The following is a 16,204-nucleotide window of genomic DNA, read 5'->3' as shown; positions in this document are numbered from 1 at the left end:
ATCTCTAGGAATTTTGATTTGCGACTTCTCTCTCATTTCGGTATGGCCGATCACATATTATATATTTATGTTGATTTATAATAAAGCTAAGAAGTGATTATTAGGACTACCCCTTCAAAGAGACCAAAATCATCATCGAGCGGCCGATCGGGGAAAATATGGTTTAAAAAACCCCGCCCCCTATTGGCGAAGGCTGGATCCGCCCCTGCTCTTCTGCTTTCCAGCAACTTATACACCATACATTCGCGCGCGCCCCTCTCTTTCTCTCCCTCTTTCTCGTTTTGTTCTTTCACACTATTTATTTTCATTGGTTACCGCTTGATTTATTTTACATTTATCAGCATTATAATTATTAATATTTTTATCAATATTTTTTAATAAGTCTTGGGCTTTATCTACCCTTGCACCTTTTTTCATTCAAACGAAAGCATGATCATCACTGGCGTACAGATAGAGGAGGGGCGTGCTAGGGGTCACGGATCCCCCCCCATTCTCCCTACCAATAAAAAAAAAATAAAGGAAAGGAAACTAAATGTCATCCATGTCTGGCCCCCTACATTTTTTTTTTGGCTCATTACGCTACTGGTGAGTTACTATAAGACGAGACTTCGGTTGTATTTTTTCTATTCTGTGCAATAGCAACAATATAAATATATTTCAATAAATGAATATATGTATGTATCTCTCATAACGTATAAACAAATAATGTTGTTTTTAAAAGAAATAATATATATACATACCAGTAATAATATATTTACATATTCATGAAACCCAATAACGCATCGCACTGAATTTATAATGCGAGCACGAAGCGCGAGCTGTTATCAACCTGGAAATGGAACATTTATACGCATTTTTTTTTAAATTGTAAACATGAAGCATACCTATTGAATTTCACCTGGAGCAAATATCTCCACTTCGGAGCATATTTCGCCAGAGCGATTTTGACGCTAAGAAGTTTTCTTTGTACTGTCATAATAATTACATGAACACGCGTATTTTTTTTCATTTTAATCACCAGGCACGTAATAAAACTTAAACAAATGCCCCCAAGGAATAAGAAATTAAGAATATCTATCCCTCCTTTGTGCTTATCCATTTTTTCTTCTTCTTTCTATGTTATGTATCAGGGGCCCGGAGCTGGGAGGCTTCAGCCCCAATTTTTTTTCCAAAACCGTGTACAAAAACGTAAAAATTACCATATGATTGTGATTTTTAGCATGGTCAGCCCCAACTTTGAAAACCGTTTCGCGCCCCCTGTGTATGTCTTGTAATATATCATGCAAGCATAGTTTAAGTTTACTTTGCATTGACGTCTTCATCCTGTGCTACAATTGTTACGCGCATGAAAGTACGAATAGATGAATAAATAAATGTCGCATTATCGGAGCAATTTACGGCGGAGCAGAAGTCGGCGGAGCAAATATTGACGGAGCAGATTTTGGCGGAGCAAATATCGGCGGAGCAATTGTCGGCGGAGCAAATATCGGCGGAGCAGATGTCGACGGAGCAAATATCGGCGGAGCAAGTGTCGACGGAGCAAATATCGGCGGAGCAAGTGTCGACGGAGCAACTGTCGGCGGAGCAACTGTCCGGAGCAATTGTCGGCGGAGCAGTTGTCGTATTTTGCGTAGCAATTGTCGGCGGAGCAGATGTCGGCGGAGCAATTGTCGGGTCACCTTCCTTAGAGCAACACGCTTGTGTGTTGCTGCCCTCTACGTTCGTTGGGTCAACCAATCTCTTCTGAAAAATAATGAAGCGCATTGTTGATATGAGGCGCAATTTCCTTGCGCCCGGCCAGACGCTTTTGCTTGTGCGCTTCTGTGCTAAAAATACACGTGGCTCTTGCTGAAAAGTCTACCAATCCGTCGATATATTGTCTCTTTTTGTAAAACATGATGTTCTTGCAGGATGCAGCAAGAAATAATTATTGCAGACGGACTAATATCGCATGCAACAATAAGTTACAATAGCCCCCTACCTCTTTTAAATTTTCTTGTATTTTGCAAGGGAAGTTAACAGAACGCAAAGATAAGATAATTTTCAGAATACCTTTTATCTCGATATGTTATCTTGCGCAAAGGGATATTTATACGCCGTTTTTAACTTTACGCATATTTTTAGCTCTGACATCATACGCGCTCAGCGAAAGTTACAAGAAAATTTACAAGAAACGATACAAGAATTTTCGGAATACAGATTTTTTTGTAACTCTAAAGCTACAAGAATATTTTTCTTAATAAGACAATTTTCAGAATACGGCCCCTGGATATGTCTTTCAAATGGTGGCGTTAAAGGTCGGTCCTAATGTACATAACCACTGAAAAAAAAAAACTCAGTTATACACACACCCACTCACCCAGACACGCACAAACCCCCACATGACTGAAATATTTTCTTGCAACACCCCCTAAGGGGGTGTTGCAAGAAAATATTTGCGAAAATATTTGCGATCGATTGCAAAATTTCGAATTCATTTTTAGAAATGATAGATCACTTTTAAATGAAACAAATTAATTTATATTTGTTGATGCGAGAAGCAGACCCTTAATCAGTTGCAAATTTGCAATGAAATGCATGAATTTCAATTGACTTGCGATCAATTGCAAGTTTCTTGCAACACCCCATAAGAAACCCAAAAGAACAAAAACACGGTAGTTGCCCATTTTTTCACCTGTTCCTTGGTCCAAATCATCCCCTACAGACATCCATGTCAATGTGACATTTCTTTTCTCGTCGTAAGTTCTCTCAACGCTCGTAATGTCAGTGATCTTAGATGGTGCCAAGATGTCAACATTCAGATCCGGGGAGTAGTTCTCGACTTGGAATACACCAGCCGTAGTGGTAAGTTGGAACCCTTGAGGGGGTCGTGGAGTGGTAGGTGTCCCCGTGGCTCTCTTGGATCGCAAAGTATCTGGATCAAGAATGAAAAGCAACATGTCCATCATAGACGATGGCTTTTGAAAACAAATATATAAATGTCCTTTTTTACTACAATCCAAAAACAGATCTTACACAATATTCATGGAATATATAAAAGTAGAAGTTACACTTAATTTTCTATAACGATCAGGGGCCCATTTCATAAAGGTATACAGCGTCAGCGTCAAGTCCCAAAACAGCGTCAAATTTTCACCTGCAGCGTCAAATTAAATATTTGACGCTGCAGTGCATTTCATAAAAAGTTGACGCTCCAGTAGGAGCGTCAACTTTTTACTGGAGCGACAAGTATGGTTACTGGAGCGTCAAATAGGGTTAAATATTTTACGCTGGTCATGGGGGAGCGTCAAGTTGACACTGTAAAGGGTTTTTCATTGTTAAGAATGGTGTACGTTGTGCTGAGGCATGCTAAAATGACTCTTACAAGAGAACAGATATTTAGAGCAATGTCTGTGATAATGCTAATAAAGAAAATATTAATGTAATGTTTTCTAGTAGAAATGCTGTTTCTTTTTTTTGTTCTACCTACCCCCCCCAAAAAAAAAAATGTTAAAAAATTCCTCCGAAACAAATTTTTCAGTCTTTCCCAGGGCAGGCAAAGGGAAAAAAAAGGGAGGTTATAGACATTAAAAAAAAAAAAAATTGAGAGGATTTTTTTTCTTGTGAGAAAAAATAGAGGAAGGTAGATCTATTATGTGGAAGTGTTTAATTCAAGGCCTAAATTAAAAAAGCCCTAGGCCATAAAAAAGGTTACACTTCGTAATTCCGAAGGTCCGTAATTCCGAAACACGTAAATTGCCTATAGTACCTCGATGTTCGTTAATCTGAAAACGTAAAAGGGTTCGTTAATCCGAACATTTGTGGCGTTATTCCGAAGGTTCGACAATCCGATAACGAAATAAGGTTTGATGTTCCGAAGGTTCGTTAATCCAAGAACGAAATAAGGTTCGTTAATCCGAAAACGAAATAAGGTTCGTTAGTCCGAAAACGAAATAACGTTCGTTAACCATTTCGTTTTCGGACTAACGAACCTTCGGAATAATGAAGCTTCGGAATTATGAATGTATGCGATAAAAAAATGATAGCTTTTTTTGTCTGTTTCTGACTTTCTCAAAAAAAAAAAAGTTGTGGCCATGGCATTGTTGAATCCATTTACTGAGAATGGTTATTGATATTCACCGTTGAAACCGATAACTTAAAAATCATTTCCATTTTGAACAAAAATAATCTTTTAAGGTAATTTTCTATGTTTCATGCATAATTGGAGCCTACAAATTTACTTGCTTCAGGGTGATCATACAGCACTGCACCAGCAGTGGGCCGCCGCCTGCCTTGTTGTTGATACAACCTTGCATTACCGACACAAATAGTCATGTGTGGGACTGGAATTAAACTTGTACGGTAGAAAATTTGTTGAAGGTGAAATTTCGACTGGCAATAATAATAAATTTTCCCCCTTTTTAAAATAATTTTTTCCCTGGCATAGGGCTAAATTAAATCAATTCTCTGAAAACTTACACAATGGAGAAACAATGCTATGCCATCCTGTGACAAATTTATATTTTCTTCTTACTCTCTTCTAGTTCTAGAATTGCAAACTATCGCCATAGTCTTAGAGCCATCACTCTGCTTCAACTGCTAGTCTTATGCTGCAGACCCTGTTTGCAGCTGCTAAATAATAATTTCGCTCCCGAAAAAATTAATAAGCAAAATAATAATAATAATATTCTCTTTCAATTTTTTTCTTCTAATTTTGCTTCTCAAAGGTGGGGGGGGGGGGGGTGCACGGGCCAGCTGTGCCCCCCCCCCTGGATCCGCCAGTGCTTCTACCTAAACTTATGACTTGAATTGAAAACAAAAAACTGGAGAGAAAGGGGATTTCCCCCTAATCAGCCTCGTACATGACTATTCAAATAAATAGCTGGAAAGTCAAGCTGACTTTCCAGCGAATGTGCTTTTATGAAATGCAAAGTTGCTAGCATAGCAAGCAAAAGTTGCTATCATAGCAAGTTGCTTTCATAGCAACTTGCTATGATAGCAACTCTTTATGAAATGGGCCCCAGAAAGATACAGATGAAAATTTGAAATTAAAAATTTTACATCTAAGGCCCCCATCTCACTAGGAAGGCGATCGTGGCGACCATGGCGATCTGTGTAAATCCCGCAAATCGTAGCAGAATCTTCCTCGAATTCTATTTTTAGCCTGCGAGACGATTGCACTGCAACTTCTATGCGACCGACCTGCGCTGAAGGCGATGGTAATACGCTGAAAGTACGACGATGCCACTTTCTTGCGACGATTCGAGGCAGATGTGATGCGCTGCTTCTGCGATCAAAGCGATCGTACAACGAGGCTCATACGCTAATTAGGACCTCGGTACGGTGGTGCTACGAATGAAGCGATTATGTTACGTTCATGATGGGCTCTTGAAACGATTTCAAGCAATCGGCATACTAATCGCGGCACATGACACATTTTTCAGTCGATTGCCAACCTCCGACCAACATGGATGTCCGAATTTGGTTGGACTTATACATCTTGGCATTCTAAAAACACATCAGTTAAAAGTTGAATGCGAGGACAGGAGAAGGAGGAGGCCAAAAAGATACAGGGTCCGATCCTGGCTGTCACCTAAGTCATAATATACAATATTTTTAAAATTTCATTCAAAAGATGTCGATGCTGAGCCTAATAATTAATATGAGGGATGCATCCAGAATTTCATAAAAGAGCATTAAAATCTTTGATATTCTGTTTATTTTTTTCCACAAAGTTTGTCACTCAAAAATATTTGTTAAATTCCTTTCAAATTTGCTGACAAGAAGTAGTCTACTGATGTGAGAGCACTCATAAAAAGGGAGGGGGAGGGGGGCACAATGCCAGAATCTCCCTAAAGATTGCCTTTCCCAATCAATACATTAGTGATCGAATCATTAACAAAATTTGATGTTGTCTTCTGTTACTGTGGTTAGAATTCAATTTATTTTCAAAACATAATCAATTTATTTTTTTCTGCAGAGGTAACCCATTTCGTCATCAAGACATGTGAGCGTCTTTTTTCTCTTTCCAGCTGGCTCAGCAGTAAGATTTTCATCCTCCTCCTGTACCCCCTCCTCTTCCTCCTCTACCACCACCATAACCCCTTGTTCTTCCCCTTCGACCGCCGGCCTAAGAGGGGTAGCTTGGGCAGCTTTCCCTTTTCTGGTCCTTTTTCTGGGAGGTATGTTTGAAAACGCCGTGGTATCGCCTCGTAATCTGTTGCAAATATGATAATCCGCCACCATCGGCACGGCGTTTTATAGCAGCGCGGACGGTTGTTGCGCAATCGCTGCCCAGTCATCAGCGGCGCAGCAAAAGCGCAACGCGAACGCCTGTAGCGGGCTGAGAACGTGTGCCACATGGGCCACATGTCACCCAAAGAAGGAAGCGTCGTGGTGGAAGCTGTGTGAAGCGTGTCGAGCGCAAGGCAGTCGCCTTGTAAACGGAAGCAGCGTAGCAGAATTGTCTTGGAAACGGGCCTGAAAACCACGGGCGATCGGTGCCGCTTTTAATGCGCTTATACTACGCTTTATGCGTTGGGGCTCCGTTACAGCTACGAATATGTCGTTTGTAATACGCTCATGACTCGATTGTGATGCGCTTTAGCACCTCCGCGATCTCGCTACGTAAGTTTTGAACATGTTCAAAATTTTGTGGCGACCATAAAGATGGTGGCGATCCTTGCCGCTTCAGAAAAGATCAAGGTACGACGGAGAAGATTGAAAAGATCAAGGCACGATCAAGCTACGTTATACCACGCTTTGTCGATTTTTGACGATCGCAGTGGAATCGCCATCTAGTGAGATGGGGGTATTAGATCATGACCAATGAAGAACTTTTTAACATTAATTTGATGGTCAAACTTACTGTTTGATGAAGAGGTTGTTATTCCGTTTACATCTACTTTGACGCCATATCGTCCATTCGAAGAGAAGTCTAGGAAATAAGCCGAGTAAATGCCGTCACCAGTGATCAAATCAGCTCCTGAAATAATGAAAAATTAGTGCATTTGACTGACGTTTGTTAGGCTTTTTTTTATTCATCCATTATCTGTCTAATCTATCTATCTATCTTTCTTTCTTTGTTTAGTTCTTTATTTTTTTTCTTTCCTTGTTTCCCTCTTTATTTCTATCCAATTATTATTTTCATTTATTCATATATCCATTATCATCATCCCCTCCCTTCTCTCAATCCCCCCCCCCTCTCCTACGAGCAGACAAGACTGTATAGATATAGGATACAACAAGTTCCCATGACTTGATTATACACTGATTCACCGATCGTTTCTGAAGGCTAACCTATGTGCAAAGAACCTAACCTAAAGGAAATTTAAATATCTTCACTAAAATAATGATACAGATATTTCACATATTTGGCTGCGTATAATACTAACCCATTCCATTGTCTTGGAGTGGGATGACTGTCTCATAGCCCGTTAACGTGCTCTCCACTGTAGCAATCACCGTCGCATCGATCACGGGTTGGTAGTTGGTATGAACATAGGCATAGATCTCTACCAAGGGGAATGACGTGTAGTTTACTATCTAAGAAAAACGAGAGTGATATATTTTGAGAGATAAAGATTCTCCTTTCTGGCAGTTAAAACATTACGTGATTTTAAAGAAAACTTTAAGTTTACCAGACTGTATACCATGGAAAAGATAGATAGATAGACCGATGTTTGATTTGGATTGATCTGAAATCGAAGCTGCATGAATGATGAAATAATTTCTATTTCAATTTTTATAATCATATTCCTGATAATATCAATAAAGAAAGGTTAAGGTACATTACTATTATCAATTAAATGCTATAATAATCATTATTATGAACGTTTAACTAACATTCAATTATTTTCAATTTGTATTTTATTGAACTAATGGTATGAGAATGAAGACAGTGAACAAGAAATGATGATTGACTGTGACAAGTAAGACAAATCATTATCTTCATTTATCACTTCATGCCTGGCATTTGAAGTACAATCGAATAAAATTATGAAATGAAATGGAATGATGTGCATACGCTACCGTGAATAGAAGGAGTATAATGATCTAGTTGCTCTTATACTGCATGTATCTGCCTGTCTCTATGCACTATGTGCATTTCCAATAATATGAATGAAATCTAGACAAAAAGGGAAAATAACATGTTCGAGGTTGAGAGGGATTACAATTGACCATTTGAAGAAGATGTAGATAAAGATATGTGATTTCAAGTTTTGTGCTGGTGTTGGTGTCGGAAGCACAATTTAGGATTTCCCTCTGTTTACCATAATAATTAAAATGACATTACCGATATCCAAAAACCCATTGAGATTCGTCCAAAGATCAATTCCATTAACAATCAAGATGATTTATGCTCCAAAAGTATACCTATATCATTTAGAATACATTTGTAGTCAAATGGATATGAAAATGAGAGAAGTATTAATTTAAGATTAATTTTGCAAAACAAGTAAATACATGTGAATTGCGAAAGGTGGTGGAAATACAAACATATACTGACAAAGACAAGGTAAATTAATTAAATCAAGCTTTTTTTAAAAAAAGAAATTTATCCATATTGTGATGCACCCAACCCAGGGGAGGTAGATGGAAATGTTTTATTCCTTATACATTATAAGGGGGGAGAAATAATTAATTTTCAAGGAGAGTGAAAACTACGGTTGCAAATAAAGAAATTCATCAGTAAACCAGATAAAGGCATAAACGAGGGGCAGCTGAAAAGTTCTGAGCCTGACTTAGAAAGAACAAAGATTTGGCAATAAAACCTTTTATATTTTTTAAATCCTAACCACCAAATTGCTTGGTCATAGCGATACTTAGTCTGATTTATCAGAGTCTAATAAAGATAAATAAACAAACTTGAAATTGCCGTTTGGGGGTTGGTGACATGTAATTATGTTTTTTTATTATGCTTATATTGTTGTTGATCATTTTACATGTAAATGATTTATTGTTATCAGTATGGGGCCAATTTATACAAGTAGTTGTGCTCCACATGTAAAATATCTCTCTTAATGTCAATGATTTGTACATATATGTATATCTTTAGCTGTGGAATTCAAGTTGATTTTGAATTTGCATTTGAATTGAATGCTTCCATTATTTTACCGCTCTTTGGTCTTAGCGCTGATAGTGTTGAACCTAAGTCTCATCCACAGTCACAAATTGTTCCAAGAAATTGGTTGGGTATACCCTCAAAGATCGAGTGCCAACTATGAGATGGGGTCATGCCTTTCATCTGCTGAAACTTGATGACAGCTCGATACGGAGGTTTGTCCATTTTTTCATTGGACACCTGATACGGACATTCTAGGAACATGCAACATAGGACTAGATATTGGAAGAAATTTAATAGGTAGGATTAAGAAATGTTAACGATTTTTATGGCCCGAGTTTGATCATTTTTATGTTAGGCTCAAAACTTGTCAGTCACCCCTCGTATAATATACTGAAGAATTAAGACTAAACCCACCTTTGCTCCTAAGAAGCTGCTAACAACAGGAGGATAGACATCCTTAGAGCGTTGTTTTGAATTCACATCCACACTCACTTCTTCCACGAGATTATGGTTGTTAATGATTGAAATGATCCATTCACCAGGCTGGTAGAATTCGACAAATAGGTCACAACACATAATATATATTTAATTCATGATAACCTTTAAAAATCGCATGCTTTGTAACGATTTCAATACAGTAATCGAAGGTGAAAGATATGAAATCGGTCAATACAAGCAACGTATGAACATCGTAATTTTGCCAACATAAATGTAGTTTTGGTAAGAACTTTGTTTGTTATGTATTTTGACCTTGTTTTGGAGTACAAATTAAAATACTTGTATCGATCTCCGAAAGCCATGTAACAGATATGTTTCATACGAAAGACATTCATTTTTATCTTTACAAACCAACCCATTTTGCCATTGCTTACATACATGTATATAGATATATATTTATTTATTTTTCCAAGTTGTAAAAACAATAGCAGGTTTTATTAAAGAGAAGTGTTAAGTTCCCGTACCTTTAAAACACGAGGTCCGGCGTTCGAATTCCATTGGAGTGACTGTTATCGTTTTTATTAACAACATCACAAACTCAGTGGCGTAATAGCAAAAGATTCTGAGGGGGAGGGAAGCTGCACAATATGGCGTAAGGAGGAAATTTTCTAAACCGTCGCGAGCTAGCGAATTTTTTTTATTTCAAGAAAATATCGAATTCATGAAAGAATTTGACGTACTAAAAGTACATTATTCCATCCTTTCCTTTTCCTATTTTTTTTTCTCCTTTTTCTTTTCTAGGTTGTTGACTTTTTTATGGAAGTATGGGGGGGGGGGGGGGGCTCAAAGCCCCCAACTGTACGCCAGTGCACAATATTGAATTAAAATATACCTCTGCGACATCAATGGAGATGGTGATAATTTTCGAACTTATATCGATATTATATTCTGGATCGTTGTCGTCTATAATGGTTCCGTCTGGCCCTGTCACTGAAATGGTTATGATGGAGTTGGCCGACCATGTGAATGTCATGATAGTATTCAATCCTAGAGCAGCATTGATCATGACCGTGGTGGTCTCAGTCGAACTGGGGTCTACTTTGACTGTTTTACTCTCAACCTGTAACGTATGAAGATCGGAGACATTTCTTAAAGTAATAACAAAACATTAATCTTAATAGCAAAGTGAAACATAAATATTGAGATACTAACAAGTGGAACGCCTCTGGCAGTCTCGCCTGCATCACGCAATTTAATATAGCAGCAGTGCTAACTTTGAAAACTACTATAAAATAATCATTCACAAAAACATCATTCATATAATGACATAATACCACGTTCATTGACCATAAATTACATTTGAACGGAGACTTAAGACTGTCAACTACACCCATGTCCACATTTCATTCACTCTATCCATAAACTTTCAAAGTTATGATGGCACTTCAACAATTACCCCAACATGGCCTAAGTTTATTGACCTTAACTGACCTTTGACTTGGTTTTGTGACCTGAAACTCACAGGGGATGTTCAGTGATGCTTGATTACTCTTATATCCCAAGTTTTATGAACTAGATCCATAAACTTTCAGAGTTAGGATGGTAATTCAACAAATACCCCCAACACGGCCAAAGTTAATTGACCTTTAATGACCTTTGACCATGATCATGTGACCTGAAACTCGTACAGGATGTTCAGTGATACTTGATTACTCTTATGTCCAAGTTTTATGAACTAGATCCATAAACTTTCAGAGTTAGGATGGTAATTTAACATATACCCCCAACACGGCCAAAGTTCATTGACCTTAAATGACCATTGACCATGGTCATGTGACCTGAAACTCGCACAGGATATTCAGTGGTACTTGATTAACCTAATGTCCAAGTTTCATGAACTAAATCCATAAATTTTCAAAGTTATGATGGTAATTCAACAAATACCCCCAACTTGGCCAAAGTTCATTGACCCTAAATGACCTTTGACCTTGGTCATGTGACCTGAAACTCAGGCAGGATGTTCACTAATACTTGATTAACCTTATGTCCAAGTTTCATGGACTAGATCCATAAATTTTCAAAGTTATGATAGTAATTCAACAAATACCCCCAACCTGACCAAAGTTCATTGACCCTAAATGACCTTTGACCTTGGTCACGTGACCTGAAACTCGAGCAGGATGTTCACTAATACTTGATTAACTTTATGCCCAAGTTTCATGAACTAGGTCCATATACTTTCTAAGTTATGATGTCATTTAAAAAACTTAACCTTCGGTTAAGATTTTGAAAATAATTTTCCCAACATGGTCTAAGTTCATTGACCCTAAATGACCTTTGACCTTGGTCATGTGACCTGAAACTCAGGCAGAATGTTCAGTAATACTTGATTAGCCTTATGGCCAAGTTTCATGAACTAGGTCTATATACTTTCTAAGTTATGATGTCATTTCAAAAACTTAACCTTAGGTTAAGATTTGATGTTGACGCCGCCGCCCCCGCCGCCGCCGCCGTCGGAAAAGCGGCGCCTATAGTCTCGCTCTGCTATGCAGGCGAGACAATAAAAACCGAAAGCGAAGTCGTGACATAGTTTTGCTCCTAGTCTTTAAGTCTCTCACTCACCGAAGACCGGATTAAATTTGATAACATTGTAATTCGTCGTTCAAGTCCGTAATCGTTCCCGAACTCGTTCATCGTCATAAATCTGGCTTGTACAGCACCTTTACAAGAAACGTACTGGTAAAATGCCTTCCTTCCCCGTGGTCGCTGCGAAACTATGGAATCATCTACCTCTTGCAGTAAAGATGGCCTCCTCTAGCTGTTGACCAGTTCTAGACCCGATCAAATAGAGAGCCATTAAATCCCATTTATTTTGTTAAGATGGCAATAAATTGCATTTACCAAGCTGATCATGCTGAGGCGCTGAATTATTGTTTTAGTGGCCCAAACAGTGTGTGCGCGGCGCTTTAATTGCAACCGAAAGGAATTAAAGGTACATTGGAAGTTTCCTCATGGAACTACATATAGAAGTTTTTCCATGGTATTTTCGAAAACCGTGAACGATTAAAAAAATAGAAAAATGACTGATTCCTTCTGTTTATTGAATTTTCTAACCTGTGTTGGTGCTTCAGGAATACTTTGAGGCCTTGTGGCTATTATTGACACAAAAGCAGAGATGACGCACTGTGCGCTTCCACCATCAGGACATGTATACGATGAACCCCCTGTCATCTGGGCCAGTTCCTCCATCTGAGTATCGGCTTCATAGAAGGCGATTGTATGTATAATAACACTTGAATTCTTGATGTCATCCAGTGTATCAGCTATGAGGGGTTCCACATTTTCCTTTCCGTCGCTGAGGAGTATGAGATAGGTGCCCCGGGAATCCATTCCATTGTATTGGGCAACCTTTATGTATAATTCAGATGTAAAAGCTATATTTTGTCTCCATGATCACAAACATAAGAATAGTATAGGCCTACTTGTAAATCGTACTAGTGAGAGAAATGTGAAATGTGTCGTGGTTAGATGGGTTTGTACTGTATATCCCTCACTTTCTAACCAAAAAGAATTTCATCAACATTGTGCTGCCATCAACCCTGGTGAGATGGTATGCAGCAGGTACCACGTGTTGATTACAACAGGAAGGCAAAAAAAAATTCATTCGACCCAACCCATTCGATTTTTTTAAATTTGATTCTGCTGATTGACAAACGTGTATGAATATGATTGACAATCTATGAACTTTTCCCAAATTAGGACCGAATATTGATGACTTTGGAACTATTTGTTTGGCTGGCGGAAGAATTAGGGCTACTTTAATGTTTCATGTGATGAATTTGATCCCGTGAGGAGATGTCTTCATATATGCCGATTTATTTTTAAAATCAGCTAAGGTACCCGATTCTGGTCAGATATGGAATGTCTGATATATTCTAACCTCTGGTAGTAAGCATTCAACCCTCTAATGTCAACTTTATTTTTTATGATTTTTTTTAACGGTACCATTTTAACACACGAGTCTATGGGAAATGTTTTATTCGCGAGGTCCCAGCAGGATTCATTCCTTGATATTGCAGCTCGAGCGAAAGCCGTTGTAATAATTGAGCGCTTACTTTTCTGTACTATGCGCTATGATGATCATAATGATGAAAGTGATCCTGGTCGACACGACGTCACCTACTCGATGTTTCTTTTGCATTTCATTATATGAAATGGGCTAAATCTTTTTTTTTCCTCATTTTAACGTGAGACAAGTTTGATTTCTCGTTGGACGCGCGGAATTGCCATTGTTGCAACCTATTGTGATTCAGTGAAAATGCAATAACAAAAAATAATAGTTCTTTGTTTCATATATTGAAATACAAAAGGAGTAATGAGTGTTTTACATCAACGACTCTCTCATTGGCACATCACTCGTGTTGTGCATATGACTGATTTATGAACATAAATTAACATTTTCAACCTTTTCCTTGTATAATGTTCTCTTTTTATTCAAACCCACTTTTTGATGCGATGGACTTGCCCTTTAATGATAATTAATATAAAAAAGAATACACTAACATACCTCAATGCCTCCTAGAATACCACATCCAATGCACGTACCACCATTAGCAAAAATTGGGAGTCGTGAGTTCATTTCATCCCTCGATGTAGCATTGGTGAGTTTAGTCATGTACGAATCCACTTTGAATTTGTAATTGAAGTCGACAATGCCCACGTAACTATTGTCAGGTACTATACTGCTGATAAAGTTTTTAGCCCCTTTGATCATCTTCTCAAAACGCTCTCCCTATTTAGAAAATCAAAGAAATGAGCACTAATAGCGTATTTTCGCAATCACTAGGCAGACGCTTTCTACAACGCACCAATCCCTTTTAAAATGCAAGTCAAATCACAATGGACAGCTGAGAGGTTTTTGTCGAAAGTTGGTGGACGGGAGAGTATAGATCGTCCGATTCGGGACGGGACGAAAAATTGCAAAATATGTCTTTGCTTCATATATTGAAATACAAAAGGAGTAAGGAGTAAAATATGTCCAGAACGACACTGCTGTTTTGATTCACCGAACTTCGACAAATAAAGTTGTTTTGTCATTGAAGGGCTTTTTTACAAAAGATTCTCTGCGTAGTGATTGCGAAAATGCTCCAATTAGGGACGCAAGATTAGATACCCAAGGGGGGGGGGGGGGGAGGGGCTGGAAGTTTGGGTTGATGCATTTTTTTTCACCTTTCAGATATGGACCAAGTGGACCAAGTTTTTTTTTGCTTGACTGTATAGCAAGTCAATTTTTTTGTGGGGGGGGGGGCAAAAACTTCCAGCCCCCCCTGGATATCTAGTGGTGCGTCCCTTAGCAAGTCAAACAGTTCAGCACAGGATGCAGTAAACGGATGACGTATATTTGAAATGGGTCACAAAGTTTGAAATTCAGAAATTGTAGAATACAGGGCAAGAATGAAATTTCTAAGACAGATCGGGATCAGGGGATAAACAGAAGTTGATTATAAAGGGCTAGAAGCTTAATTTTGACTTCATCACACCGAGTCTTTACTACTTCGACAAATTAGCGCTATGCTCTTAAAAATCCATAGGAAGACTTGATTACTTTGACATTTATCGGTATTTTGACGATTTTCTTCGCGATAACTTTTTTAGTTGGGAGATCTAGCAGTCAATTATTTGTTTTATATACATGTAGTACGTGAATATGGTGATATTGGAAAGATGAATGAATGATGATGATAATAATGATGATAACAATAGTAATAATAATCATCATCATCATCCTAATGATGATGATGATGAAGATAATAACAACTTTGGAATACTTGACTTACATCCATAGACCCACTGGTATCTAAGACAAGTACAACCCTAAGAATTCCTCCTGGTTGAACCACAATAAAGTTTGGTGAAGTCTCTGTATCCTCTGGCAATGGAGGACGGTTTCCATACTCTTTCCAATCATCCGATTTCCTTATTACTTCCCAAACGCTCTGTCCGTCGCAGTTCCGATTCTGTAGATTAGGAGCCATTTTATTATGCCTCCTCCCCTCATCTGCTTTTATGTCACAGAACGTGTCAATCTGCACATTCAGAAAAATGATAAGTAAGAGTAAGAACATTTAAAATAGACACACATTTATATTGGTTAAACCACACAAAACTTTTCCAGGTCAAATGACTCATTAACTCGTCCCCTGGGACAAAAGTGAGAGTTAAATGACACATTAAAATGAGTCAATAGACAAATGTGAGTCGAATGATGTATTCAACCATGTGTGTCGTATGGCACACTTATGTGTGACATGACACACAAATATCACAATGACACACCTATGTTCATCACAAATTATTTGTGTCATTTCATATAAAAACATGTCATGGGACACACAAAGACAAACTAAATATGTAATTTCCTAAACTTTGGTCTAGTTATTTGACTTATATTAATCATTTGGAGGTCACATAGGTGTATCACTTTAGCTGTAAAAGTTGTTTGTGTGTACATGGAAATTGTATGCAGAAACTAAGTGCTTTCGTTAAATGATTAGTTTCTTGAAATGTACTGTATAAACCACCAGTTAGAACATGCCATACTTTCCATTCGAATATGTGAATATGAGAAATTTACACACACACACACCTACACTCATGCACACACACACTCACACACACGCACTCTCCCACACTCACCCACACACACACACACACATATAT

General features: G+C 38.2%; 1 protein-coding gene across 1 annotated transcript; it reads right to left on the bottom strand.

Annotated features, from left to right (window-relative positions):
• Positions 1-1,114: 1,114 nt before the first annotated feature.
• On the bottom strand, positions 1,115-15,565 carry LOC129282323 (calcium-activated chloride channel regulator 1-like). The gene is made up of 8 exons (XM_064114238.1): positions 15,322-15,565; positions 14,052-14,276; positions 12,599-12,892; positions 10,377-10,604; positions 9,461-9,589; positions 7,374-7,524; positions 6,848-6,964; positions 1,115-2,914 (listed from the first exon to the last, which is right to left on the bottom strand). Exons 1-8 carry the CDS (start codon positions 15,517-15,519, stop codon positions 2,514-2,516), a joined length of 1,743 nt encoding a protein of 580 aa, XP_063970308.1. The 5' UTR covers positions 15,520-15,565; the 3' UTR covers positions 1,115-2,513.
• Positions 15,566-16,204: the final 639 nt, after the last annotated feature.

Source organism: Lytechinus pictus, chromosome 2 (assembly GCF_037042905.1).
Source record: "Lytechinus pictus isolate F3 Inbred chromosome 2, Lp3.0, whole genome shotgun sequence".
Classification (NCBI taxonomy): domain Eukaryota; kingdom Metazoa; phylum Echinodermata; class Echinoidea; order Temnopleuroida; family Toxopneustidae; genus Lytechinus; species Lytechinus pictus.
The sequence above is the reverse complement of the archived record's forward strand: the minus strand, read 5'-3'. Positions and strand labels throughout refer to the sequence as shown.

Excerpts from the sequence above, each read along its gene's own strand:
- LOC129282323 (XM_064114238.1), bottom strand. The coding sequence starts at position 15,519 with ATGGCTCCTAATCTACAGAATCGGAACTGCGACGGACAGAGCGTTTGG. Across the intron at positions 12,893-14,051 it reads GTATTCTAGGAGGCATTGAG|GTTGCCCAATACAATGGAAT; the intron begins GTATGTTAGTGT and ends TTATACATAAAG. Across the intron at positions 2,915-6,847 it reads AACAACCTCTTCATCAAACA|ATACTTTGCGATCCAAGAGA; the intron begins GTAAGTTTGACC and ends TTCTTGATCCAG.